At 40.7% G+C, this 27,695-nt stretch overlaps 1 protein-coding gene across 1 annotated transcript in view; it reads left to right on the forward strand.

Annotated features, from left to right (window-relative positions):
• The window catches only part of HMCN2 (hemicentin 2), a 185,863-nt gene that overhangs the window by 141,754 nt on the left and 16,414 nt on the right, over positions 1–27,695 (forward strand). Inside the window, 20 exon segments of the mRNA XM_051980197.1 lie at positions 291–372; positions 486–622; positions 1,279–1,420; positions 1,545–1,689; positions 2,371–2,498; positions 3,181–3,337; positions 5,758–5,879; positions 6,141–6,305; positions 8,292–8,399; positions 8,710–8,844; positions 9,189–9,323; positions 11,846–12,036; positions 15,079–15,292; positions 15,545–15,679; positions 16,441–16,631; positions 18,051–18,132; positions 18,901–19,170; positions 20,799–20,948; positions 26,902–27,039; positions 27,175–27,296. Coding sequence (XP_051836157.1) covers positions 291–372; positions 486–622; positions 1,279–1,420; positions 1,545–1,689; positions 2,371–2,498; positions 3,181–3,337; positions 5,758–5,879; positions 6,141–6,305; positions 8,292–8,399; positions 8,710–8,844; positions 9,189–9,323; positions 11,846–12,036; positions 15,079–15,292; positions 15,545–15,679; positions 16,441–16,631; positions 18,051–18,132; positions 18,901–19,170; positions 20,799–20,948; positions 26,902–27,039; positions 27,175–27,296 — 2,949 coding nt within the window.

A 27,695-nucleotide genomic window follows, 5' to 3' on the forward strand; every position in this document is an offset into this window, starting at 1 on the left:
ATACATTGGATTTGAGCCAGAATACTTGAGTTCATGTTTATTGCTTATACAACCTTCAGCAAATCCCTTGACCTTTCTGTTGTTCTGTTTCCTTGTTTATAAAATTTAAAAAATTGTTCTATGTGATATATAACAACCCTTTTAGTGCAAATGGTTTACAATGTTTTTGCATCCAAATTTTCTAAGGAGATCAATAACATGATAGCAGTGATATTTGGGACAGTGTATCTGGAGGCAGTGACTGTGCAATATGTCTTGGAGATGGGAAAAGATCAGCTCTTGTTTTCTAGGTGGATGATGCTGGCTTGTACACTTGTTTGGCTGAAAATTCCGCAGGGGAAGATGGAAAGAACTTTTTGGTTAGGATACAAGGTAGGTGCTACATGCCAAAGGAAGCTGGGAAGAAGAGAACTCCATGAACAGGGTTGAGCAATCAAATGAATGCTTGGGAGTGTCTCATATGTGTCTGTCCCTCTTCTGGTTAGCACCTCCAAACATTGTTGGGTCTCGTGAAACTCGAACAGTCATTGGACTAGCTCATGGGCAGCTGGTCCTAGAATGCCCAGTGGAGGCAGACCCACCACCCAAGATTGAATGGCACAGAGAGGGCATCCTGCTCCAGGTGGGTAGGCTGTAGAGGGACTAGTGATTCTAAAAGAATACTTTAATATTGCAGCTAAACTCAGACACCTCTTCTTATTCCATTGCTAATTTCTGGGCTTAAGGGTTATCTTGGGATCTGCAGATAGGCAAAGGAATGATGTTTCTTATACAGAACCTCAGAGTTTTATGAGTGTTGAGCACCACTATTAAGTTGGTCCTCAATACATGAGGGTCTCCTTTGTCCCCTGATACATGGTGGGTTGACAGAAATGTGACTTGAAAAGGTGAAGGGGCAGCTGGGTGGTACAGTGGATAGAGCACCAGCCCTGAAGTCAGGAGGACCTGAGTTCAAATCTGACCTCAGACAATTAACACTGCCTGGCTGTGTGACCCTGAGCAAGTCACTTAATCCCAATAGCCTCAGCAAAAAAAAAAAAAAAAAAAAAAAAAAAAAGAAAAAAAGAAAGGAAAAGGAGGTGAAGCTAAGGTTAGAATTGTAGGAAGCCTCTAGCTAAGTGGAAATATCACAGTGCCATAGCAAGCACCAGAGGAAAAAGGCCTTGGAGAACCCTATGGATCCCTAGTAGTATCTTAAGCCCTCTTCAGCAGTGTCAGTGCTCTATCTGAGCTCCGGTTCTAATAGTGATAAACTGTGTCTGTTTGTGGACTTGTCAGGCAGATGCCCACACGCTGCTCCTGGAAAATGGGCGATTCCTTCAGCTCCAGGCCTTGGACATATCTGACAGTGGCAAATATAGTTGTGTTGCCAGCAATGCAGCAGGTAGCACTAGCCTACCCTTTGATGTGGAGATCCACAGTGAGTATTAGTAGCCCTTGAGTCCTGAGGGAAATGGAACAAGCATTCTGTCCTGAAAGCAAAGCTTAGGAAGTATGCTGGCTCCCAGCTCTGGGATGGTCCAGTCTACACCTTCTCCTTGCAGTGGCTCCCACAATCCATCCAGGCCCTTCGGTGGTGAATGCTTCAGTGAACCAGACAGCTCTGTTGCCTTGCAAAGCCAAGGGGATTCCTGAATCCTTAGTGAGCTGGAGGAAGGATGGAATCCCACTGGTTCCTGGAAGCCTCAGGTATAAGCCTGGAAGGAATTGTAACCATGGGTTGTTGCTAAGAGCTAATGCCTTCATGTGCAGAGACAAAGTTCTTTCTAGCTTTGTGGCACTGAGCCATCCACATTCACCTTTTCCCTCTCTTTAGGTGGCTGATTAGGATTTGGGAGTTAGCCTGTGGCTGAGGAACATGGTGAAATAATACTATATGACGTTAGTTTCATTAAATGTTTTTCATGGTTCCTCATAACCATTGGAGAGTTGAGGGAAGTTCCTAGAATCAGGCTGCTTCCACCTCTCCTTCCCATCTTGTTGATCACACATGTACCTCGCCTGTAGAGATACCAAGTCTTCCTTCGATCATGAGATGATAGGCTGGCTTTGCCAGAGGCCTCATAAGTCAGGACCACATCAGCCAGAGCCATTCCTTGTATGATACCAAGCAGTGTGGTACTGGCTTCACCATCAAGAAGGCTGAAAGAGGAGAGTGAGAGTCAGGAAAACTGGAGGGAGGAATGCAACATCCCCAATACAACATCTTGATAAACTGTCTTGGATACATCTGTTCTTAAAAAGCCTGCTGGGAAGAACCATAGTCTATAGCCTCAGCTAGAGACTGGCAGGGAACAAATCTTCCATAGGCACTTCTGTTCAGTTCATTTAGTAGGTCGTTTTGCTAACTCAATCCTTTCCTCTTCTCAGGCTAGAGTTTCTGCCAGATGGCTCCTTGAGGATTCAGCCAGTCTATCCCGAGGACTCTGGGTACTATCTCTGCCAAGCTTCAAACTCAGCTGGTTCAGACCGGCAAGGAAAGGAACTTCGGGTCTTTGGTAGGTAGAGGACTGAGAGACCAGAGGTCTTATATTCAGAATGTTGTGACAGGGCTTAAGGTCTAGATATCCTCTGTCTCTGATGGCAGTACCAACAGCTGGTTGGAGTGAGCTATTCATATGTTTTAATACTATACTGTAGAAACATCCCCAAATGGGTGCCCTATATACTTAGTGTGTGTGTGTGTGTGTGTATGTATGTATGTATGTATGTATGTGTATATATATATGTGTGTGTGTGTATATATATACATATATATATACACACACTAAGTATATAGGGTATATATACTTCTATATATATACACACACACATACTTCTATACTTAGTCCTTCTATACTTAGTAAGTCCCTTCTATACTTAGTAAGTTACCCTATCAGTCAGTCACTAACTGTGCCAGACATTCTGCTGGGTGCTGAATGCATCTTGATGAATCCCCTCAAGACCTTGTTAGCAGTAAGTATCAAGTCCTCCTCTCATACTTGATTCAGTTCATTTGACAAGAACTTAAATGCCTATGCAAGACTCACATTAGCTCCTTGCCTTTGGCCCTACCTCCCCTCCTGCCAACATGTTTGTTAAGAGTCATGAATAGCTTGTTCTGACTCTCTTGTTCTTAGCTCTTTCATCCTTTTACTCTGGGCTATGGCTATTTTCTAAACCCAGTTCCTTAATCCACAGAGCCCCCCACCATTGCACCTGGACCCTCCAACCTGACACTGACTGTGCATAACCAGGCCATCCTGCCCTGTGAGGCCAGGGGCTCCCCTAAGCCCCATGTGATCTGGAAGAAAAATGGGCAGACATTGAACCTGGATCGACCGCAAGGAGCTTACCGGTCAGTACAATTGTATTAGTAGCACTTTGAATCAATGAATTAACAAGCATTTTAAAGCATCTACTTTGTGGTAAACATTATGATGGATACCTGGTGATACAAAAATTAAACTGTTCCCATCTTCAAGGAGCATATAACTTAGTGAAGGAAGAAAGGAAAGAAAGAGGAAAGGGTGACAGGGAATGAAGAAAATAAGGGAGGAAGAGTAGGAGAAAAGAAAGTAGAAAGGAAGGAAGACAGGAAGGCAGAAAGGCAGGAAGGAAAGAAGGAATCAAGGAAGGAAGAAAGGAAGGAAGGGAAAGGAAAGGAAGGAAGAAAGAAGGAAGGAAAGAAGGAATGAAGGAAAGAAGGAAAGAAAGAAGGAAAAGGAAGGAAAGAAGGAAGAAAGGGAAAGGAAAGGAAGGAAGAAAGAAGGAAGGAAAGAAGGAATCAAGGAAGGAAGAAAGGAAGGAAGGAAGGAAGGAAAAGGAAGAGAAGGAAAAGGAAGGAGAGAAGGGAGGAAAGAAGGAAAGAAAAGAAGGAAAAGAAGGGAGAAGGGAAAGGAAAAAAAAGGAAAGAAGGAACAATTACATGCTCAGGAGGAGGTGGTACTTTTATTATCTCCATATAAAATATAAAGAAACTGGAAACTGAGAATTTAACGATTAAGGGTTACCCAGCTAGAGAGCATGAGAAGTAAAATTTGAACTCAGGACTTCCTGGATGCAGGCTCAAAGCTCTGTCTATAGTGTATATCTATCTAAAGCAAGCTGCCTTAGGGAAACAACATATACACATATATTTTATACAAAATATTAGGTCTCATATCTACAATATCTAATTTGAGCCCCACAGCAACTCTAAGATGGAGTCAGCAGGGCAGGATTTATTTACTCCCTTTTGTCCAGATCAGGGTGTGAGCTCTGGAGCAATTAGTTTAGTTTCTTCCTCAAGGTCACAAAATGAATTAATTGAAGACTTGGGATGAGATCCCAGAGGTCTTATACAGATGCATGTGTGTAGGACAAAGAGCAAATAGTGATGAGCTGACATTTCTATGGTAATAATAACAATAATTAGTAATAATGATAATAATTAGATGTAACCATATCATAGAAGAACTGATCTCAAAGACAGAAAAGAGCTAGATTCCAAAGTCACCTCTGACATGTACCAGCTTTGTGGTAGTAGACCAGTCATATAAACCCTTCAGTCCTCTTAGGCAGAAACTCAGAAGATTTTATGTAATTGAGCAGGTACCAATCTGCTTTTGGAAGGAAAGTTTCTTATCTCAGAGAAATCACATCACAGGTCAACAAAAAAATAACACTGGTTCTCACTTATATAGCATCATAACTATATGCTTTCCTCAGAACTCTGTGAGCTAAGTTGTGCAAATATTATAGATATTTTATAAATGAGGAAACTGAGTACCTGAGTTGTGAAGCCATTTTATAAAAGAGGAAACTAAATCCCTAAGTTGTAAAGAAACTTGACTGTGATCATATAGCTAGTTATTGCCAACTTAGGATTTGAAGCCAGGATTTCCAATGCCAATTAAAATATTATCTCCTCATTGCTTTATTACCTTCAAGATAAAGGAGTTAGACAACATTCACCTGCAAGCCTCTTTTCAAATGATCCTATTATTATTCTGTGATCCTGCTTTATTAGGGTTTAGAAGCTGAACCCTAAAATATATTGGGGTTCTGATGTCACAAGGTCTTAAAAGAATTTGTACATTATACCACCTCCAATTCAAGAAGCAAAGGTTTTAGTATTATGCTGTTAGCAGTGGGCTAAATTCTTAAAGAAGTTAGCAAAATATTGGGGAACAAAATATAGAGGTTTGGGTGTTTGTTTGGGTTATTTAGGGTGCTAATTTCTATGACTTGAACTTAGTTTCAAAGAAAGTCTTTGATTTGTTAATTTTATAAAAGCTATTAATGTACTAGTGGCTCAGTGCCAGGAGTCTAGTGATATGTTAACTTTATGGCTTAGAGATTAGTTAGAGGCCTCCAGAGCCAGCATTGCCCACAAATGGAGTCCATAAAATCAATATGATTATGAACTAATACAGTATTCCTTAGGCAAACATTTTGGAGCCAAAAAGTATACACTTAAGACAATCTAAATGATCAAGACAACTTGGAACTATGATACAGTGTCCCTGAAATGACAATCACACCATTCCTCCTTCAAGCGGGATTCCTGAGACTACAGTCACATCATTTCCCCTTCACACAGTATCCCTGAGATGGCAATCATATCATTCTCCTTTCAAGCAGTATTCCTGAGTACATCAGCCTGACCAGAGAAGAAAGCAAATTTGTACAAATTTCTTGCCCAAGCATGATAAAAGGAAAAAAAGTCCAAACTCTCTTTGTTCATCTGGGATAGCCTTTCAGTGAGTCTCTCTCTCTGCTTGTCTGTCTCTCTAGGCTCCTGCCTTCAAGTTCTCTTGTGCTTACTGACCCAGATCTTCAGGATACGGCCCAGTTTGAATGTTTAGTGAGCAATGATGCTGGAGAAGCCCGAAGGCTATACTGGGTCACTGTGTATGGTGAGCATTCATCCTTGAAAATATGAGAAAGCTATGGGGACAGGGTGGAATAAAAGAACACCCAAGGACAACTGGGGAGAGGGACAGAAAAGGCTTTTCCCCCATCACCACCTCCAATAATACGATATGGTTCATTAAAGAATCTCTAGGACACAGTCCTATTTCCCAGAAGAGTTAGAAATGCTCCTAACCTCCTTCTGGCTGTGTAATGGGTCTAGAATTCCCTATCTCTAGGTATCTCTAAAAGATTCTCTCCTTCAGTTCCACCTACCATTGCTGATGACCGGACAGACTTTACTGTCACCAAGATGGCACCGGTGGTCCTGACCTGCCATACCACTGGAGTGCCAGCTCCAGTTGTTTCCTGGAGCAAAGGGGGAGCCCAGCTGGGAAAACGAGGGAGTGGCTATCGTGTCTCTCCCACAGGTAAAGATATGGAGGCTGTCAGTCAACACCTTTAAGAGCATCCTTTGAATGCCAACTCCAGTACTTGGAGTTTTGAAAAGGGCTTCATCCTAACTAGAGTAGACTGGACAAGTTCATACCGCAAAGCCATTTACAAATGAATGCTTGGGAGATTGGTGGTATCCTTAACCAAAAAAGGGAAGTGAGTTGGAGGGATTGGTTTAGGGAAAAGGAAAAAGGAAAAAAAGCATTAGACTGAGAGTCAGGAATTGGGAATTCTAGTCATGGGTAATCACCCATGCTCACTGTGTGATCTTGGACAAATTGTTTCTATTCTATATGGTCTCAGTTTCCCCATCTCTAAAATAAGAAGGTTGTATTAGGTGATCCCCCTAAGTTTGATATTCTTTGATATTCTAACTTTGATATTCAGGAAATCTGCTATTCTGGAACTCAACTGAGTGCATCTTCAAGTCCCTTCCAACTCTGACATTCAGAGAATCTAGGATTCTGGAACAATCTCAATTGAGTGTATCAATGTTGAATAAAAGAATGAATGGAGGGGGACAGCTAGGTAGTGCAGTGGATAGAGCACCAGCCCTGAAGTCAGGAGGACCTGAGTTCACATTTGGTCTCAGACACTTAACACTTTCTGGCTATGTGACCCCAATTGCCTCAGAAAAAAAAAAAAAAAGAATGAATGGAGCAAGGTGGGGCCCATGAAAGGGCCCTAGATAAAGGAGTTTCTATATCTGCTATGGAGAGCAGGGTGGGAGGATGTAAGTTAGAGGGGTTACAGAGAAGTGCTGCAGGTCCGGGAAATAGAATCATAGAACGCCAGAGCTGGATCAGGGGCATGCTGGAGCTAGCTCATACTGGCTGGAGAGGACCAATTGTTAAAATTTCCATTTGAATAATTATATCTTGAAAACGGAAAACATTACAAATCAAGGTTTGATTAATTGATTTATAGACTTAAGAAATGAAGAAAACAATAAAGATAAATAAAGATTAACCTTAAAAATATCATCCATGTTCCTAATCCCTTTTCCTAGCTGTTTAACATTTACCAGCATACTTCTGGCTGAAAGGGAACTACTGACCTTCTAATTATAGATATCATAGATCCCTTTGACAATCTGAGCAAGTTTATGGATCTGTTTTCAGAATAATGTTTTAAAATACATAAAATACATGATAGCAAAGGAAACTATTGATTCCATGAAATGATTTATGGACCTTTATGGGATCCATAGAATCAGGTTAAAAACTTCTCTAGATCAGACTGATAATTTTATAGAGGAGAAAACTGAGGCCCCAAAAAAGTATTTTTATACCTGAAGGTCCTAGAAAATTGATAGAGTTGGCAATAATAATAATTCACAAGACAAGTAATCTATCACATTTCAGAAATTGTAATAATAATAATTAGCATCTACATAGTGCTTTACAGTTTGCAAAACACTTTACATCCCATGAGGTAGATGCTATTTTCATTCCCATTTTACAAATGAAGAAACTGAGGCAAAAAGAGGCTAAATGACTTGCCAATATCACACAGCTAAGTGTTTGAGTAGGGTTTGAATTCTGATTTTCTTGACTCCAAGTCTTGTACTCCTATTCATTGGGCTACTTAACTATCAAAACACTCTCTTCTGTGAGGCAAGTAAAATCCCCAGAGAGAAATTTAATGACTTGCCTATAATCATACAGCTAGAAAATATCAAAGCCAGGATTGAACCCAGATCTCCTGACTCTTAATTCCAGCACATCTTTCTCTAGACCAGGGTCTCTTGCCTTCCATACTAATGCTTTTTGCATTGAACAACCTGAGCCTTTATAAAGGGGCAGAAGGTTATAAGTGGAGGGCCCCTTCCAGAGAGAAAAGTGGAGACAGAGAGTCACCTGTATAAGTAGTAGACATGCTTGTAGATCCTCTCCCAGGACTGTGATACTTGTTCTCATATCTCATATCTCTTTCCATGCATTGCTCCTAATTCTCTGCAGGTGCCCTAGAGATTGGGCAAGCTTTGCCTATCCACACAGGCCGCTATACCTGCACAGCTAGGAATGCTGTTGGTGTGGCCCACAAGCACGTCATCCTCACGGTGCAAGGTAAGGATAATGGGACTTACTTTCTCATTTCATTGGAGATGAGAAAGGATGCCAAGGCAGAGAAAAATCTCTACTCCTGGATTTTTTGATGTGAAAGGCTAACCAAGCTCATGATCTAGAAGCCTATTGACTTAGCTCTTGGGAAAGACCCATCAGCTCCTCCTTCCTCTTCAAGTTTCTTAGAATTTTCATAAAAGAAGTCAGGGATTCCCTGGGCCTTCAGAGGGCATGTGTATCTAGGACAGTGTCTCAGGATATAGTTCTGTGGGACCTTTGCATTCCTCCCTTCTCTACTGCCCTTCTCTTTCAGCCTCCCCAGTGATAAAACCATTGCCTGGTGTGATGCACGTGATGGCTTTAGCTGATGTGGTCCTGCCCTGTGAGGCCTCTGGCATTCCCCGGCCAACCATCACCTGGCAGAAGGAAGGACTCAGTATCCCTACAGGTGGGACATTTGTGTGGCAACCAAGATAGGAAGGGAAGGTGGAAATAGCCTGATTCTAAGGGGACCTCTCTCAGCCCTCCAATGGTCAATAAAATCAGCTATTTCTTTTTTTACCACTATATTCTGCCTATATCACTCCCCTGATTCTGACCCTTTCCTCCTTTTCTTGGATTCTCCATTCCAACTAACCCACTTCCTGTCAATCTCCAATGACTTCCTGTTAATGGCTTTATCATCTTCCCAGTTAGGAGATTAAAGAAAGGCATCTTACTCGTTCTTGGATTCCTTGAAATAAAAGCATCTCTGATAGCTGCCAAGCCTAATTTCCAATATTGTCCATCTAGGTATCGGTGCCCAGATTCTGCCCAATGGGCAGCTACGGATACCCCAAGCTAGTGCAGAAGATGCGGGCAATTACTTGTGCATTGCTAAGAACCCCTCTGGCACAGCTCTGGGGAAAACTCGATTGGTGGTGCAAGGTAGGAACTGGCAAAAATCTAAAACTAGTTTAGATTGAACTATTTGTAGAGGCTTGGGAAATCTCCTTTTTACCACCCCTGTCTCCACCACCACCACCATCATCACTACCACTACTGCTCAATCAGAAGGCATTTGGAGTCCCTCTACTGAGAGAGGGAGCCAAGGAAAAGAAAAGTTTTACTTAAAACTGGGCCCAAAGAAAGAGTCACTCAAAGACTACTGATCCTGGACATGCTCCCATCTCTTTATTTTTCAAAATAAATTTGTATTGTTATCTTTTGTTTTTCCATTACACATATTTCCCACTGTATGTATCCCCCTACCACCTCTAAAAGATCATCCTTTAGCAGGGGTCCTCAAACTACGGCTTTGGGCCAGATGCAGCAGCTGAAGATGTTTATCCCCCTCATCCAGGGCTATGAAGTTTCTATATTTAAAGACCCACAAAACAAAGTTTCTGTTTTTACTATAGTCTGGCCCTCCAACAGTCTGAGGGACAGTGAACTGACCCCCTGTTTACAAAGTTTGAGGACCCCTGCTTTAGAGCAAGAATCCCCTGGATTGGGGAGGGGGGGAAATCTATTTCAGAATCATTGATTTTTCTTGCAATCCCATATAGTTTCTTTAAAAACATTATTCTGAGATAGGATCCATGGCTTTCACCAAACTATCCAAAGAGGCCATGAAATGAAAAAGGGTTAAGAACCTCTGTCTTATATAATGAAGAAGAAAACTTTAGCAAAACTAACCAACATTTTGAAAAAGACTGATATTACATTTTCATCCTATGGTGCCCCATTTCTGAAAAGAAACAGGGTGATATATTTTCTTGGATCTCTTCTTTGGGGCCAAATTTTGTCATAAGTTTGCATGTACTCACAATTGGGATTAAATGACTTGCCCTGGGTCATACACTTAGGAGCTGAATTTGAACTCAGATCCTCCTGACTTTAGGACCAATACTCTATCTACTGTACTATCTAGTTGCCCCCCTAATAAACTTTTAATTCCCACATTCACGAGTTTCTCATGGTCCTCCAACGCACACATCCACTGTCAGCTGGTGTGCATTCAGAAACCATTGAATGTGATATCTCACCTATCCAGTAAATCTGCCAGTATTGCCCATTGCTCCCCCCTCCTGTTCCACTCCCTACATCTCTTGCTTCTGACTGGCTACCTTTTTTTTTTTTTACCTTAGAACAGAATTAAAAGTTCCCTTAAGAAGTGGGCAACCAAGCTTGTTAAATCAGTAACTTATAATTTTATATCTGCTGCTATCTCCTAACCTAAGGGACACACTTGTATTCACTGTTCAGAGGCTTTTTCTGGAGATTACTGGGAATGTAGCAATAGAATAAATGTAGGTAAACACAGGTCAAGTACTGAAACAAAACACAATTAGGGAGACAAATCTGCCCTTTGTTTTGGGAGATTATATGCCACTGGGAGTTAATCCAGATCTATGTTCCTGAATATTAAAGTGGATGAATGTGAATCTGAGCAAACCTTTTGTGATATTTGTCTTGACAAGAGAGCTAGGTTCAGGGTTGGAAAGCTGGGTATGGATCCTGGTGGTTCTGCCATCTGGCACATCTGTCACCTCTCCTGTCTTAGCCTCCATGTTTTGCTGAATAAAATAAGGGACTAGATGGTCTCCATGACCTCTAAAACTCTATAACTGTTATTTCTATTATGTCTACAAGCTCTCATCAAAGGAGGCCATAGTATTATAAGATGGAATATTCACAAGGACTGAAGATCTCATTTAAAACAACCTTTCATTTTGCAAATGAGAAAATGTGTCTCAGAAAAGTAAACTACCTTGCTCAGGGTCACACAGTGCTTAGCACAGTGGTTACTTAATAAATCTTTAGCAGTTATTGATACAGTTTATAAATAGCAGAGCCAGGATTGGAAGCTATGTGCTGCTTCTTCTTAATCCATGCTGTTTCTACCAAACTGATGTGCTCAGGGATACTGTTTGAAGAAGGAATGATGTGACTATAACTTCAGGGATACTGTTTGAAAGGAGAATAGCAACTGTAACCTCAGAGATACTGTATCAAAGCTCCAAGTTGTTTTGATCATTTGATCATCATACTTTTTAACTCTAAAATGTTTGCCTAAGGAATACTCTATTAGTTTATAATCATACTAACTACAAAAGATGCTAGTTTTATTTATGAACTCGGTTTGTAACCTAACTCTGGAAGGTCTAATGTTATAATCTCTGAACCATAAAATTAACTTATCAGTGGAATCCTGAAACTGATCCGTTAGCATATCAATTGCTTTCATAAAATTAACAAATCAAAGGCTTTCTTTGAAACTAAATTCAAATCATAGAAGTCTTAATACTTCTTAGCTGTGTGACCCCGGACAAGTCACTTAATTCCACTTGCAAGAAAGAAAGAGAGAGAGAAAAAGAAAGAAAGAGAAAGAAAGGGAGGGAGGGAGGAAGAAAAGAAATTATGACTGAACCCTCACAATTTCGTTCTCCTATTTTTGTCCTTGCCAGTCCCTCCTGTGATCAAGGGTGGCCAGTCTGACCTATCAGCAGCTGAGGGTTCCCAGGCCCTTCTGCCTTGCGTGGCTCAGGGCATCCCTGAACCCCATATCACCTGGAAGAAAGATGGGTTTATTGTGTCCAGTATGGAGGGGAAATATGTCATCCAACCATCTGGAGAGCTGCTAGTGAAGAATTCAGAGGTAAGTAGGTCAGACCACTGGCTTCAAGAGTTCCAAAAGGAAAGACTAGGAAGGGAATCTGCCATGTAAAAATAGTTTCCAATATTCATTTTTGTAAAACTTTGTGTCCTAAATTTTTCTTCCTGCTTCTCTTATCTCCCCCTTCCCAAAGACAACAAGCAATCTGTTATAGGTTAAATATGTGCAATCCTTCTAAATATATTTTGTTTATTCTAAAGCCACATCCTTAAAGCTTTCCAAGTGTCTTTTGTACTGCTCACCACAAAGAGAAAAGAGACTGACTACAAATGATAAATCAAGCAAAAAAAAAAAAAAATCCACCAAGTTACTGGAAGCTTTAAAAGCTCTACAATCTTAAGTTAGCACTGACATTTCTTGTAATGTCTTTAGAGATACTTCTGTCTTTGGGTTAGGAGAAACTGGATAATAAGCAGATGACAGAATCAGAATCCAAATAGATATCAATGGGTTAGAACAAAAATAAGCCAAATCTAATAAGATAAAATTTAATAGACATAAATGCCAATTCAGACTTGGGCAAATTCAAAGTAGGGGAGATACAGCAGATGACAATTACTGTTAAAATAAAATAAAATAAAAGATCTGGTATTTTAAATATTTCACAAACTCAATTTGAGTCAGTAATCCAAAGTGACTGTCAAAAATTCTGATGCAGTCTCTGGCTGCTTAGTGTCCAGAATGAGAGGGGATAGTGCTATTGTATTCTATCCCAATCAAAATACATTTAGAATGTTTTATGTTCTCTTGTGGATACTACCTTTTAGAAAGGATGGTAACACACTGAAACAGATAAAGGTGATTGTGATTTGGAAGATAGCAAAAGTAATTTCAAGAGGGAGAAAGTACTAACAACTGGAAGTCAATAAGATGAATTAAAGAACTAGTGAAAAAGAATGAGGTGGGATATTATAGTTATCTTTGAATATTTGAAGATGGGACTATAAAATAAGAAAGGTTTTTGACATGCTCTTTGTTTGGGAAAGTAGGCTGTGACAGGAGAATTGGAAAGGGATATATTTTAGTGTGATAAATAGGAAATATTGTAACAATTTGAGGTGTCCAAAAGTGGAATGGGATGCCTAGGGAAGTGAGGAGTTTCCTACCATTCTTAATCTTCCAGTAGAGGCCGGATGACTCTTGGTCGGGGAAACTAGAGAAGGGATTCTTGCCCAGATGAGGATTGGATTACATGTCCTCAAATATCTCTTCAAAATCTGATAATCTGTAATTTTGGGGTCTGCGTTCCAATCATAATTCTACCACTTACTAGATGTGTGACTTTAGGCAAATCTGAAGCTTAGTTTCTTCTTCTTTAAAAGAAGAATTTATGTCATACCATTTACTCATAGCAAATGAGTTAGTACTTATTTCCAAGAGTTAGGGACATAGTGATAGTTTTAAATGACCAGGAACCATGGAATCCCATTACACTTAGTTTTGTTTTGTTTTATTTTGCTTTTTTAAGAAAATAGATTTAGTTTTCAACATATTAGATGTGTTTCAGATCAACAGTCTCTCCAGGTTTTAGGAAATCAAGAGAAAACATGCTAAGCTTTTCTTTCTTCCCTGATAAAATATAAACTACTTGAGATTGTAACTGAGCTAGAAGAGACAAAGGCAGTACCTGCCAGTTATTAGCATTCTCTTTTTCTTGAAATTACTTTGAGCTCTTCTATAGCCCGAGACCAATTCATGTTTTTCTTTGAGACTGATGTAAGAGTTTTGACTTTGTTGTTTTCTTCTGAGTATGTGTTTTGATCTTCTTTTTCACCATAGTAACTTTCTTACATAACTAATAAGGGGATTCATTGTTCAAAGCTTCAGGGACTTTGTGCGGTTGTTTTCAAAGATACTTCTAGGTAGTTTTAAGTTTTCATTTCTTCCAAAGTGATATGATCCAAGGAGAGGTATTTACTACTCTTCTGATCTGTGTTCTTGTCTATGAATGACAATAAGCATACTTTTTTGCTCTGGAACTGTGATGAGAGTCCTGACTCCAATGTGGCAGCAAGATCTGGTGTGCTAGTACTCCTCTTCACCCTGGGATTGCCACCCAGGACTCAGATCCAAGTATGGGCTAAGCAACAGAATACTACCTTAGTGCTAGCAAAGAGACCCCCATAATTTTTTTCTGACCAGATGTTCAACACCCTTACAGTGGGCTGAGAGCTTCCAGAAGCAGCTGGCTGCTATTGCTAAGTCAGTTGTTCCTAAGGCCCATTGCTGCTTTTCTGGGGCCCAGTCTGCACTATTCTGCCTTCACCCTGTTGCAACAGACCTTTCCTACTGATCTTCTAAGTTGTCTTGGGCTGGAAAATTATTTCACTCCATCCTTTTATGGGTTCTCCTACTCCAGTATTTGTTTGAGAGCATTATTTAAAGTTGTTCTAAGGAGCTTAGGGGAGAACTCAGGAATGTTGCTGCCTTTTCTCTACTATCTTGGCTCTGCTCTCCCTTGAAATTATTTGAAATCGCTAGTTTGCATTTAACAAATCAGTCTGTTAACAAACATTTATAGTTTATGATGCACTAAGCTCCAGGAATACAAAGAACAAAAAGAAAAAAGGAAGGAAAGAAGAAGGAAGGAAGGGAGAGAAGGAAGGAGCGGGGGAGGGAGGGAGGAAAGAAAAGAAAAAAACAATTCCTGCTCTCAAGGAGCTTACATTCATTCTTTTGGGTACAGACAGTACCTATATCTAGAGTCAGATACAAATAAATAAAAGGTAGTTAGGGAAAAAGACTACATGCATCTGTGTTGTTGCTTCTTAGTAGAATTGAAGCTCCTTGAGGATAAGGATAACAGTCACAGAATCAAGATGAATCATTGTCCTCTAAAAGGCTACAGAATTCAATTTTGTCCAAACAAACATTTATTAAGCACCTACTATGTGCCTACATTATACTACAGAGACAAAGAAGAAATAATCCTTGTTATCCTAGGATGATACCCTGCTTGGATGGGGAAGGTGAGGGAATGTCCACCATTCCTGAAATGACTGATCTCTTCCCCCTGTCCTGTAGTGGCGAGATGCAGGAACATATACCTGTACCGCAGAGAATGCTGCAGGCAGTACCAGCCGCCGAGTGCATCTCTCCATCTTGTCCCTACCCACCTTCACCACACTGCCTGGGGATCTGAGCCTTAATCAAGGAGAGAAGCTGTGGCTGCGTTGTACTGCCCGTGGAAGTCCCACTCCTCACATCAGCTGGATGATCAACAACAGGCTAGTCACAGGTCTGGGCCTACTTGGATTAGGGGGTAAAGTGGGTTAGGGGCACTAAGTAAGAGGGATCAATGAATGTTAGACAAAGGGACCATTCCTGAAGGGTAGCTTGCTAAGACAGAGAAGATATGAAATTAAAAAGATAACATAGGAAAAATAGCTAAGTAACATGATTGAGTGCTCCAGACTTAACAAAATGAGGATACTAAGAAGAAAAGAGAAATCTGGTTCCTGGCTTTCTCTTGCCATCTCTCTCCCCACAGAGGGCGTGTCGGAACAGGATGGGGGCAGCACTCTTCAGCGGGCAGCCGTCACCAGGGAGGACAGTGGCACTTATACTTGCTGGGCAGAAAACATCGTGGGCAAAGTCCAGACTGTCAGTTTTGTCCATGTGAAAGGTATTTTGTGTTCTCGGCAGAGCCATTTGACTGATGGACTTTTGGTATAGGATAGAGAGGTCCAAGTAGTCCTAAGATAAATCAGTACAATTTACTTCTATGTCATAGCTATCTCTCAACCCACCTTTGCCCCAAAAGTTCCACAACAAGTAATATACATGGTATCAACATTTTGGTTTTTACAGAAGAATTAAAATGGGATTTAGCCATAGTAAATGATTTGCAAGGGGCAGAATGGTGTTGATGACTTTAAAGGACCAGAACTAATGGGATCTCATCAGACTTAGCTTTCAACATATTAGGTGGCTCTCAGGCCAGGAGTCTCCCCAAGTCTCAGGAAAGAAAAATGTCAAGTGTTTCTATCTTCTTCAATAAAATTTAAAAAGCTTGAATGTAAGGGTTCTTTCATTTCCTGTACCTGGAACATAATAGGAACTTAATACATGCTTGTTGACTGACTGATTGATTGAGGTGCTTTGAGATCCTGCAGGGATACAGGCTCATGAAGCCTAGAACAGTATTGCATGACATCTCACATTGAAAACCTTTCGTGATGTGGAGCAGGAAATAGGGACCTTTGGAGAAGGGTGTTCCATTGATGGAATATTATCTGTAGCTTCCATCTCTACTGATGGTTTCAGCTAGGGATCCAAGTCATTCAGTCACTTGATAAAGGAAGAAGAGGACATTGAACTAGAAATGATACCTCTTTTCTAGCCAAGTCCCTTCAATCTTTTCCTCTGATCATCATCCCTCTACAGAGGCACCAGCTCTCCAAGGTGAGACCTCCTCCCACTTGGTAGAACTTTTGGGTGACAGTGCCCGATTGGACTGTGCCGCTCGTGGTGACCCAGCCCCTGTCATCCGCTGGATCAAAGATGGCCTACCAGTGCTCAGCAGTTACCATAGGCACCAGCTGCACAATGGTTCCTTAGCCATCCATAGGACAGTGGTAAGGCCCCACCAGTGGTCTCAGGGTAGGGAAGCACAGATCCAGGGACATCCTGAATCTTCCTTATTAAGTCTGGGGTGGTGAGGCAATGGTCTGGGGTAGTATCCCAGACAAGTTCCCGTGATACAAAAGTGGTCTCTTGATATACTACTGGCAAATCTGGCCTCAGACACTTAACACTTCCTAGCTGTGTGATCTAGCAAGTCACTTAACCCCAACTGTCTCAGGAAAAAAAAAAAACATTAGAAAAAAACATCCTGGCAGCCCTCCCAAAAGTTTCTCTACTACATGGTAGATAATTTACTGATAGGGAAGTATTTATAACTAGACATGAGATGGAAAAAAGTCATAAAAGACAAAATAAAAATGCTTGCTTAGCATAAACCAATCACTTTATCCTCTCTCCTGGTTTCAGTTTCCTTTTCTGTAAAATGAAGATGTTGGATTAGATATTCTCCAAAGTCTTTCCTAGCTTTAAATTATGTTATGAAGGAATGTCTGTCCTATTGGGGGAACTAACAGTCATCTTGGAGAAAACTATAATTCTGTTATATTGCCTCACCCTCAATACTTGAAAGAGATAGCTGTAGACATCTTCAGTTTTAATGATACTGATCTTATTGTTGAGAGATTTTTTTCTTAACTTCTTTGGATCATAGGACTTAAAGCTGGAAGAAATATTAGACATCCTCAAGTCCAACTCTTTCCCCCTATTTTCACATTGAAGGAAACAGCAAATTTAGATAATTTGTCTAAATTCATATAAATAGTAACAGAGCTGGGATTTGAATTCAGGTCTTTTAACTCATAATCTCAGCATTCTTTATCCAAACTCATAATCTCCTCATATTTTCAGTCTATGTCTTCTCTTGAGGGAATGAGAACTTACATCCCATTTGAATAGAATGGGAATTCTCCAGTGTTTAAAAAAATGTTTGTTGCATGGCAGATGCTTAATAAATGCTTGTTGACTGAGTTCATTTATCTAAAGTGGATCTTTTTTGAACTCCTCCCTTATCACCAATATCTGAGATTGGGGAATACAGAACAGGACTGGACTTGTGATTTGAATGAGATAGGGTATTTCCAGATTAAGAAAACTTCCTCTGTCAATGAATGCAAATTAGTACCATCTCTGCAGTTATCTACCAACACACAACCAGTATAGGTCAGAAGTGGGGCTGGAACCCAAATGTCCCTGACTCCGAGGCTAGCTTTTTGTCCATGGTATCCTTGGATGTCTGCCTCTCCCCCCTTATTTGGGACATAAGTCTCTATTTTACTTGTCTAATCCTCTTATGATTTTATAGACTTTTGCCATAATCCCTCCATTCAGATCATTGTGTCTGGGACAGATCGTTCTTGAGACTCGTATTCCTTTCTACTAAGTGCTTCCCTCTCTTCCTTCTCCCTTCTCAGATGGAAGATGCTGGGCATTACCTTTGCTTAGCAGAGAATGAAGTAGGTGTGGTGGAGAAAGAGGTGACCCTCATCCTGCGAAGTAAGTCTAGTCCTTCCCTGCCTTTTGGACTTCTGGTCTACCTTTCTCTCCCTTCCCCCTCCCCCAGCAGGCTGATGTGACACAGTGGTAGGTCTATGGGGAAGAGATGAGAAAACAGAAAATTAAGTTACCTGGGATCACAAAGCTATAAGCTTATAAGCTACAAATCCTGAGACAGGATTCGAATACATGTCTGAGGTAATGGAATGTTACAATTGAAAGGACTCTTAGAGAGTCTTTATTCCAAATCATTCCCACTTTGCAGAGGAGGAAACTCAGAAATGACTTGCTTAAGTTCAGTTAGTATCCATGATAGTCACTTCATATCAGCTCCAGACTGAGGACCTATTTGATTGTTTTCCCTAATTAGAATCAAGAGTTAAAGTCATGGTGAAGTGTAGGGGTCACTGTCCTGCCCTGTCCTGCCATACACACACAACAATACACTTTTTTGGTTTTTAATAATAGCTTTAAATATATGCAAAGACAGTTTTCAACATTCACCACTGTATTGTCTCCCGAAATTTTCTTCCTTCCTTCAACAGCAAGTAATCCAAAATATGGTAAGCATGTGCAATCATTCTATACATATTTCCACAAACAATACACTTTGTACTTATTATATGTGTGTGTGTTATATCCCTGACATAGAAAGTAAGCTCCTTGAGGGCAGGGACTGCTTAATTTTTATCTTAGTTCCTTATCCCAGTGCCTGGCAAAATCCTTTGGCCCATATTAGGTGCTTAATGAATGTTTACTGATCCTCAGGTGCCCCCATATTTATAGTGGAGCCCCAGGATGTGGTGGTGAGAGCTGGTGGGACTGTGGTTCTGCTGTGCCAGGCTGCAGGAGAGCCAACCCCTACAGTGGAGTGGACCCAAGCTGGACGTCCTATCCGGGTCAGCCAAAAGCTCCAGACCTTACCCAACGGCAGCCTACAGCTCAAAGGCGTGGAGATGGAGGATATGGGGGAATATGAGTGTGTGGCTCATAATCTCCTGGGGACTGCCGTTACCCAGGCATTTGTGGCTGTGAAAGGTACCAGATTTCCTAAGAGCTCTTATGGGAAAGCAGGATCTCAGCTTTCATATGTCTTCTTTTACTAGAGGAGCTTTCCCCCCTCAAATATACTTGTGCATTTTTTAATCCTCCTCTCACTTAAGTCAAGGTTCTTATAAATTTCCTATCAAGGCAACAAGTTTAGTAGTTAGAACTTAGAGTGTGAGAACATAGAATCGCTGATTTAGGGATGAAAAGAATGTTAGATGTTACTGAGTTTTTATTCTCATCATTTAACAGATGGGAAAACTGAAATTCGGAAGTTAGTGATTTGCTCAGGCTCACACATCTTGTTAGTGTTCAAGTTGAGATTTTACTCCAGCTCTTCCCAACTCCAAACCCATTCTCCATCTACCAGGCTACATTGCCTCTCTTAGAGTTAGAAGAAACCTCAGTGCTCCTGTGGTCTAATCTCAGACTTCACAGCCATATCTACTTCCTAATTTCATTTAACTCAATTTTCCAGAGCCTGGTACCCTGGCTAGTGTTAATTAACTTGTTTGGGTGACACCTTCCCTTCTCCTGCCAGGTTTGTCCAAAGAGCACTGCCCTTTATACCACCTTCTTTGGCCCTTTTCCTTACCAGGGAATGATCTACTCATATTCTCTTACAAGACTCTGGTTGTGAGGTGGCTAAATGTTTGCTCAGCATTTAGCTCAGTTGGTACTGAAAACTAAGATACTTGGTCACTTAATATATGAACATATCAAGAATAATGAGTACACATATACACATAAACTTAGCGCCTCTTCAACATTGTCCAGCCCCTTCCTGAAGGGTCACCCTGGAGTCTGCTACTTTTTTAGTTCCTGTGTCCTTCTAATGAAGATCATTGAATGCTCATTTCCCTTAACTTTCTTCTTTCCTTGTCCTTTCCCTACACAGTATGAAATGTTGTCGAGGGACTTTCCAAGATGAGAAAAAAACCCATAAAAGTTTATCTTTAGCCTCTCTGAGATGCTATCACTTTCAGCCTTTTGACTTGAAATGTGGAGAGGGGGCTGTTTTAATATTAAGGGGTTTGTTTTGTTTTCAATGCACCACAGGCAATTGGATAGCTAATTTCCCCCGAGCTCTGGTAAGTGGAGAGGCAGGAGAGCATCTGCATCTTATCCCCTGGCATGCCATATGCCCAGTTTAGACAGCTGGCCCACATGCCAGAGGAAGTACTCCCCTGTGCCCACGATGTACATTTGATTAACTCCAAGGAATGAAGCCTGTGCTTCCAGACAGTCTGGCAGGTGGCCTGACAATTCAATCAGATCAAGCAACAGGCACGTCCGAGGCCTGTTGCTAGAGCTTGTGTAGCTAGACAGGGATAGAGAGTAGAGTAATCTTGGCCATAGTGGCATTGGGCTTCTTGGTTTAGAGTTACCTCTTATGTCTACAAACCAATGGCATTTTATATGATGCTTCCAAGGCATCACAATTTCCACAGAGCATCAGAACTGGAAGGAGCTAAATCCTATAGGAGAAAGCTTGGATGGGGGGGGGGGTGTCCCTTGCCCAATGTTATCACTCGGCTGACTGGTGGCAAGGTAAGGGCTTAGTTCTCTCCAGAGTCACTTTGCCTGGTCACAGTACACTGTGCCCCATCTTTTCACAGGAGAACCCCGGGGAAGCCGAGGCAGCATGGTTGGTGTGATCAATGGCCAGGAATTTGGTGTGGCCTCTCTCAACACCAGCGTGCTGCAGGAAATTGAAGATGGAGCCACTACAATCCAGAGTAGCATCAACAACATCCCCCCAGATGTAGGTAAGTTGGGTCTTTCCATGACATCGAACAGAAACTTGATGCAAGACAGCCCACATAAGAAACATGTTCTGCACTGTGTTTGGACCCCTATCTTAAACAAAAACAATTGCCCTGAGTCCAATAAAGTCAAATTTCAAATATAAGTTGAAAGAGGGAAAATGAGTGTTCAAGTCAGAAGCCCTTTATTTGAAAATCCCTGATTCTACTGTTCAAGTCACTCCAGGCAATCCATTACTCTGAATCTTGGATTCTTCTTCCATAAAGAGATACAATACTAATAATAGACATATGGATATATATGTACATATAATATGTGTATGCCTTTATATTATGTCTAAAGTATAAATATGGGTATACATGTGAGATACATAAGATATATATCATATATGCATATATATATATATCTCACATGCACACACAGCTTTATCTTCTTTGATCCTGTGGTAAGTGATGATGATAGCCCCATTTTACAGATGAGGAACCTGAGGCTAAAAGGTGAAGGGAGTTGCCAGTTGTCAGTCATTCAATCATAAACATTTCTTAACTGCCTGCTGTGTGCTAAACACTGAAGACACAAAGAAAGATGAAAAAATAGTCCCTGTCCTCAAGGAACTCATAGTGTAATTAGGAGACAACAGGCAAACAAATATGTACAAACAGTACAGCTTAAACAAATGTTGATAATTTCAGAGGGAAGGCGCTAGAATTAAGAGGGATTGGGAAAGGCTTCCTGTAATTGGTGGAATCTTAGTTGGGACTTGAGGGAGGCTGGAGAAGGTGAAAGACAGAGATGAGGAGGAAGAAAGAGCATTCCAGGTATGGGGGCAGCCAGTACATAGTTGAGTTAGCCAGTGTTATGGGATCACAGAATATATGGTAGATGTAGGATTTAAGGAGATTGGAAAGTTGGTGGGGACAAGAGATGGAAGATTTTGAATGAGGATTTTATATTTGATCTTGGAGGTTGTAGGGAAGCATAGCATTTGTTGAGTAGAGGTGACCTGGTTAAACTTATTCCTTAGCAAGCTCAGTGGAGAAGGACTTGAAGCAGGAACACTAAGCAAATTATAGATCGCATAGCTTTTAAGTATCGGAGGCAGATTTTAAAATGACTCCTTCCTATTTGCAAGTCTCTTCTCCTTTGCCACTATTCACAGGCTTGTGAAGAAAGCAATTTATGAACCTAAAGAAGTCAATACTCATATGATTAAGTGTCACACCGATAAATGATTTTGTCTTTAGGAAAACAAAACCAAATTAGACTGAGGATCAGGCCAGGATGCTCAATATATATGAAATCATTTGTGCTCTCCCCAGGCAGTAAGTCATCTTCCAAATCATTGGTCCCCAGTTTGTTCCTCTCATTTGAGGTAGAAATTTGTAGACAACCACCAGCACTTTTAATCCCTGTCTGGGGATTACCAAGAAAGAAGAGTGGCAGTAAAAATGGCAGTGTTTCTGGTAGAAACTGAGCAGGGAAAAAAATGGAGAATAAAGTTATATGGACTATTCAATCAGTTCACTTGTTTTTTTTTTCCCCAATCTTATTAGATTCTTTGTAATCCTATTTGGGTTTTGCCAAAGATATGGAAATAGTTTGCCATTTCCTTCTCCAGCTCACTTTACAGATGAAGAAACTGAGACAAACAGGATTAAGTGACTTGCCCAGGATCACACAGCTAGTCATTGTCTGAGACTGAATTTGAATTCAGCTCTTCCTAACTCCAGGGTTAATCATTTATTCACTGAGCCACCTAGCTGCCCCAAACTGGAGAATAAAGCTGTTTACAGATAGCTAAGCTCTGTGGAAGAGCCTAGATTGGTTTGTAATAGATGGAGCCAGTAGACATTTAATTCACTTAAAGACACAAAAGGGCATTGCTAATTCAATGACACTTTTGAGCTATTTTTTCTACCAACTTTGGGGATGCAGAAGAATTGCTGATGAAATGAAAAAGAAAAAAAATTGTTAAGCACTTTATATATACTAGGCACTGTACTGATCCTAGAGAAACCTTGACAAATCCCTTTCTAATAATATGTCAGTGACCTGGCCTTCCCAGGTGCCTTTTGGTAGCCCTAGGGGAACTGTCAGATGCTAAATCAGCACTAAAAAGGAGGAAGCACAGTCCCTATTAAGAGATGATTCAACACTTGCTGGGGTAGCTTTGAAGCCAGTTTATTCAGGGTTGGCTTGTGTTAATGGTTGGAGAATCATTAGACTTTGGCCTGAAGGCCATTTGGATTTCAACTCCACTTGTGGATGAACAGCTAAACTTCACTGTCTCAGCTGGTTAGCCCATCAGGAGGGGCAGCTGAGGAGTCCTAACTGCTGGCTCAGCAGAGTTCTGAAACGTTTCCTTGGAGAACACATTAGGTTACTATGAGGCATAGGGCATTCCTACTTCTCTTTCCTGAATTTCTTTTTCACTTGCCGACCCTTTGATGTGTGTTTGCGGGGTAGAGTGGGAGGGGGAGGCTGTCAATTCTTTCTGGTCCATAACTTAGAGATCTTGTTCTTTCCTTGTTTCCCTTAAGTGTAGAGGAGGGAACTGAAGTGGGAAAAGATCTGGAACTGGATAGAGAGAATGTGAGAATGCTCACAATTCCATAGTCCCCCCCCCCCCTCCATGTACTATTAGTTTTTTGAAGTCAGAGACTATTTTTCATTTGATCTTCAGTTCTTCATACCCAGAACACTTGCTTTATTTATATAGTAGGGACTTAATAAATGTTTGCTAGATTAAATTGAAGTGAATTGGCCCACTAGCCACTGGTTCAAGAAGCCATTCTTTTGATACTGACAGCAGGACTTGGAAGGTAAAAGTTTTCAGGCAGCTCTATCTTTGTATCTCCAGTACAGTGCCTGGTATCAAGTACCTAATAAAAGCTTATTGAGTTGAATCGAATTTCACATTGGAAATCCATAAAATGACTGATTCAGACTTATAAATCTGAGCCTTCTTAGATAAGGTAAATACACTTAATTCTCCATGCCTGACCAGTTTTAAGACCCAGATGGCATAGGGAGCAGAAATCTCCTAGGCTCAACTCAGAACAAGGTTATTAAACCAATCAGGGTTTATTAAGAAGTTTTTTGTGTTTTGAACAAACTTTGGACTTCAGGCTTGAGGATTCAAATCTTAGTATGTGACTCTGGAGAAATCACTTAACCATTTTAAGTCTGAGTTTCCTCATCTATAAAATAGAAATATGATATTTATAATGCTTACTATTCAGGATTGTTATGAGCAAAAGTCCTTTGTTCACTTCAAAGCACTATATAATCATGAGGTGTTATTATTGAGGCAAGAAGAATGTAAGGCAATATCCCTGCTCTTAATTAAGATTCTGCAATATCCATTGTATCCACACTCTTCACCACTGACGCTGCCACCACTTAGATCAGGCCTTCATTACTTCTTTCTTGGACAATTTTAATAGCCTTCCAACTGGTTTTCCCACGTACAATTGTTCCTCATTTATTCATATCCATGCTGTCAGATTTAATCTTCCTAAAGCACAATTCTGATCATGTGATTCCCCTCTTCAAAAATCTCCTGCCTGCCACAATAAAGTCCATGACCTTCAAAGCCTCCCGAAATCTGGTTCTAATCTACCTGTCCAGCTTCATCTCAAAATTGTTCCCTTCATATACTCTATAGACCCTATCAAACTGCACTACTTGCCATCCCCTGGACATTCCCTCTGATTTCCTATCCCTATGTCTTCATTCATGCTATATTCTTGAAATGCCCTTTCTCCATTCCTTTATCTACCCAGTAATTAGTCGATTAAACAAGCATTTGTTAAATTCCAACCACATATTTGTTGGGCAGCTAAGTGACCAAATGGATAGAATATTGGGCCTGGCGTCAGGAATCATTATCCTGAGTTCAAATCTGGCCTCATACACTCAAGTCACTTAACCCAATTTTCCCCAGTTTCCTCATCTATAAACATAAACCAGAGAAGAAAATGACAAGCCACTTCACTATTTTTGCCAAGAAAATCCCAAACAAGGTCACAAAGAGTTGGACACAACTGAAATGACTGAACAATAACACATACCTAATACTAGTATGAGGTGCCACGAGTACAAAGACAAAAGTGAAATGGTTTCTGCTATTAGGGAACTTATTTGCTATCAGGTGAGATATAATGTAGGCATATAAGCATATATTAAATAAACACAAAATTATTTTGAGGAGGACAGCTCTAGCTGTTTCATGTAGAAAGCATCTATTGAGCTGAGTTCTGAAAAAAATTAGGGATTCTAAGAGATAGAGATGAAGAGGGGGTCAGTCTAAGCAGAAGGCATAATCAGTGCAAAGACCTGAGATGGGAAGTGGAGTGCATGCATTAAGAACAATAATAAATGTAGTTTGACTATGTGGGTTTGTGGGGGGAAAAGAATAATATAAATGAGATAATAGGTTGCATATATAAAGCATGTTGCAAAACTTAAGAGTACTATATAAATGCTAAGCTGGGAGGAAGAGGAGTAACAGTAGCAGCAGCAACTACAGAGATAATAGTTAAGGTTAAAAAGGTAAATTGAGGCTAAGTTGGAAAGGGCTTTAAATGCCAAATGAAGAAGTTTATGCTTGATCCTAGGGGAAATAGGGAGCCACTGGAATATATTAACTAGGAGAAAGATGTGTTTAGAAAGATTACTTTAAGAAAATCACTTGAGCAGCAGTGTGAGAATGTACTGGAAAGAGGGAAGGCCAGGGTCAGGTGGGCCAGTTAGAAGGCTATTGCAGCAGCCCAAGAGAGAGTCAATGAGGACTCGAACTATTGTGGTTGCTGTCTGAGTGCAGAGAAGGAGGAAGAGCCTGTTGAAATCCTAGCCACTTTTAACAGGATTAAATGTCACCTCTTCCACAAAGCCTTCCATGAAATGCTTCTCCTCCTACTCTGCAATGTGTGATGGGATCTCTTTGTTAGTTTTGTTTTTTCAATAGAATTTAACTTTCACAAATACATGTAAAGATAGTTTTTTGCAAAACTTTTGTGTTCCAAATTTTTCTTCTTTCCCCCTACTTTCTTCCCTAAGACAGCAATCTGATATAGGTTAAACATGTGCAGTTCTTTTAAACATGTTTCCATATATGTCACATTATGCAAGAAAAATCAGATCAAAAGGGAAAAAAACCACGGGAAAGAAAAAGCAAACAAGCAAACAACAATATAAAAAAGGTGAAAACACTATGCTTTGATCCACATTCAGTCTCCATAATCTCTCTGAATGTGGGGGGAGAGAAGGACAGAGAACTGGAGAGACAGAGACACACACATACACATACACATACACATATACACACAAGTTGGGGAGAGAAAAAGAGAAAGTAGTGTCAGAGGCAAGATTCATGATCATGTCTTCTGACTCCAAATCTAATGCCCTTTCTACTTCTTCACACTGTCTCCCCCCAAAATTGTGCCCTCTCTGAGGCACACACTCAGGACTTTTGGATTATGAGACTGACATATGATGGTCTATCCCAAGGAGGTGTTATTCATTTTAGCCTCTTTCCCAATTCCTACCTCAAAGTTCGACATATATAGTCAGGGTTCAGTAAATGTTTGGTGAATGAACGTATGAGTCTAAGGTGGGAAATAAGACATGTACTCATTGTTGTTCAATTGTTTCAGTCATGCTCAACTCTGTGATCCCATTTGTCATGGAACCTGTTTCCTTCTCCAGCTCATTTTACAAATGAGCTAACTGAGACAAATAGGTTAAGTGACTTGCCCAGGGTCACAGTGGCAGTAAGCATTTGAAACCAGATTTGAACTCAGGAAGTTGAGTTTTCTTAACTTCTGGCCTAGCATTCTATCCACTGTTACCACCTCACTGCTGTAAGACCTGTGCTCACAAGGAGTGCTAGGTTGTATCTTGTGTTCTGATCAGAACTCTAATCCAGTTGATTTCTTCCTTTCCTCTCCCCAGGACCACTGATGAGAATTCTTGTGGTTGCCATTGCTCCCATCTATTGGGTCCTGGCAGGGCAAAGTGGGGAGGCCCTCAATGGCTATTCTCTGACCAGGGGGAATTTCAGGCAAGAATCCCAGGTAGAATTTGCTACAGGTGAGCAGAGGTTAACTAGTTTTATGGTGAGAAAGAGGGAGGGTGGGCCCCAGCACTGAGGTATATTTGCCTCCCTTTGTCCAACTTTTCTCTCTCTCCTTGATAATTTATATCATGGATGATGGGACATTTCAGGGGAACTGCTCCACTTGACCCAGGTGGCCCGAGGTTTGGACAGAGATGGTTTGCTTCTCCTTGATGTGGTTGTCAATGGTTTTATCCCTGAAGTGTTGGCCACAGCCCATCTGCAAGTTCAGGTAAGGAATGTCAAATCTTTTTGACATCCAGATCCAGAAACCCTTGGAAGAATGGAACTGATAGAGGGGGAAAGGGTTTACCCCCTACAACTCTTTATATTTCTAATTCAGAAAATGTATATTAAGTGCCTACTATGTGCAAGGCTCTTAATAGCAATGTTAAATAGTTATAGCACCTGTAGGAAACCAAATATGATACTCCCTGGTTTCCCAGCAGTGTTCATGCTAAAGTGACCAAGGTTGTCACCTGAGAATTTGGAATTCCCCCATACTCAATCAATATGAAATAATAGGTCCATAGGTGGTTAGGATTATGGAAAGATAGTTGGACTTGAGTCAGGAGAACTGAATTCAAGTCCAGCCCTAAGGATCTATATACTTCTATGCAAGTTCTTTTTC

The sequence above is a fragment of the Antechinus flavipes genome, chromosome 2 (genome assembly GCF_016432865.1).
Source record: "Antechinus flavipes isolate AdamAnt ecotype Samford, QLD, Australia chromosome 2, AdamAnt_v2, whole genome shotgun sequence".
Classification (NCBI taxonomy): domain Eukaryota; kingdom Metazoa; phylum Chordata; class Mammalia; order Dasyuromorphia; family Dasyuridae; genus Antechinus; species Antechinus flavipes.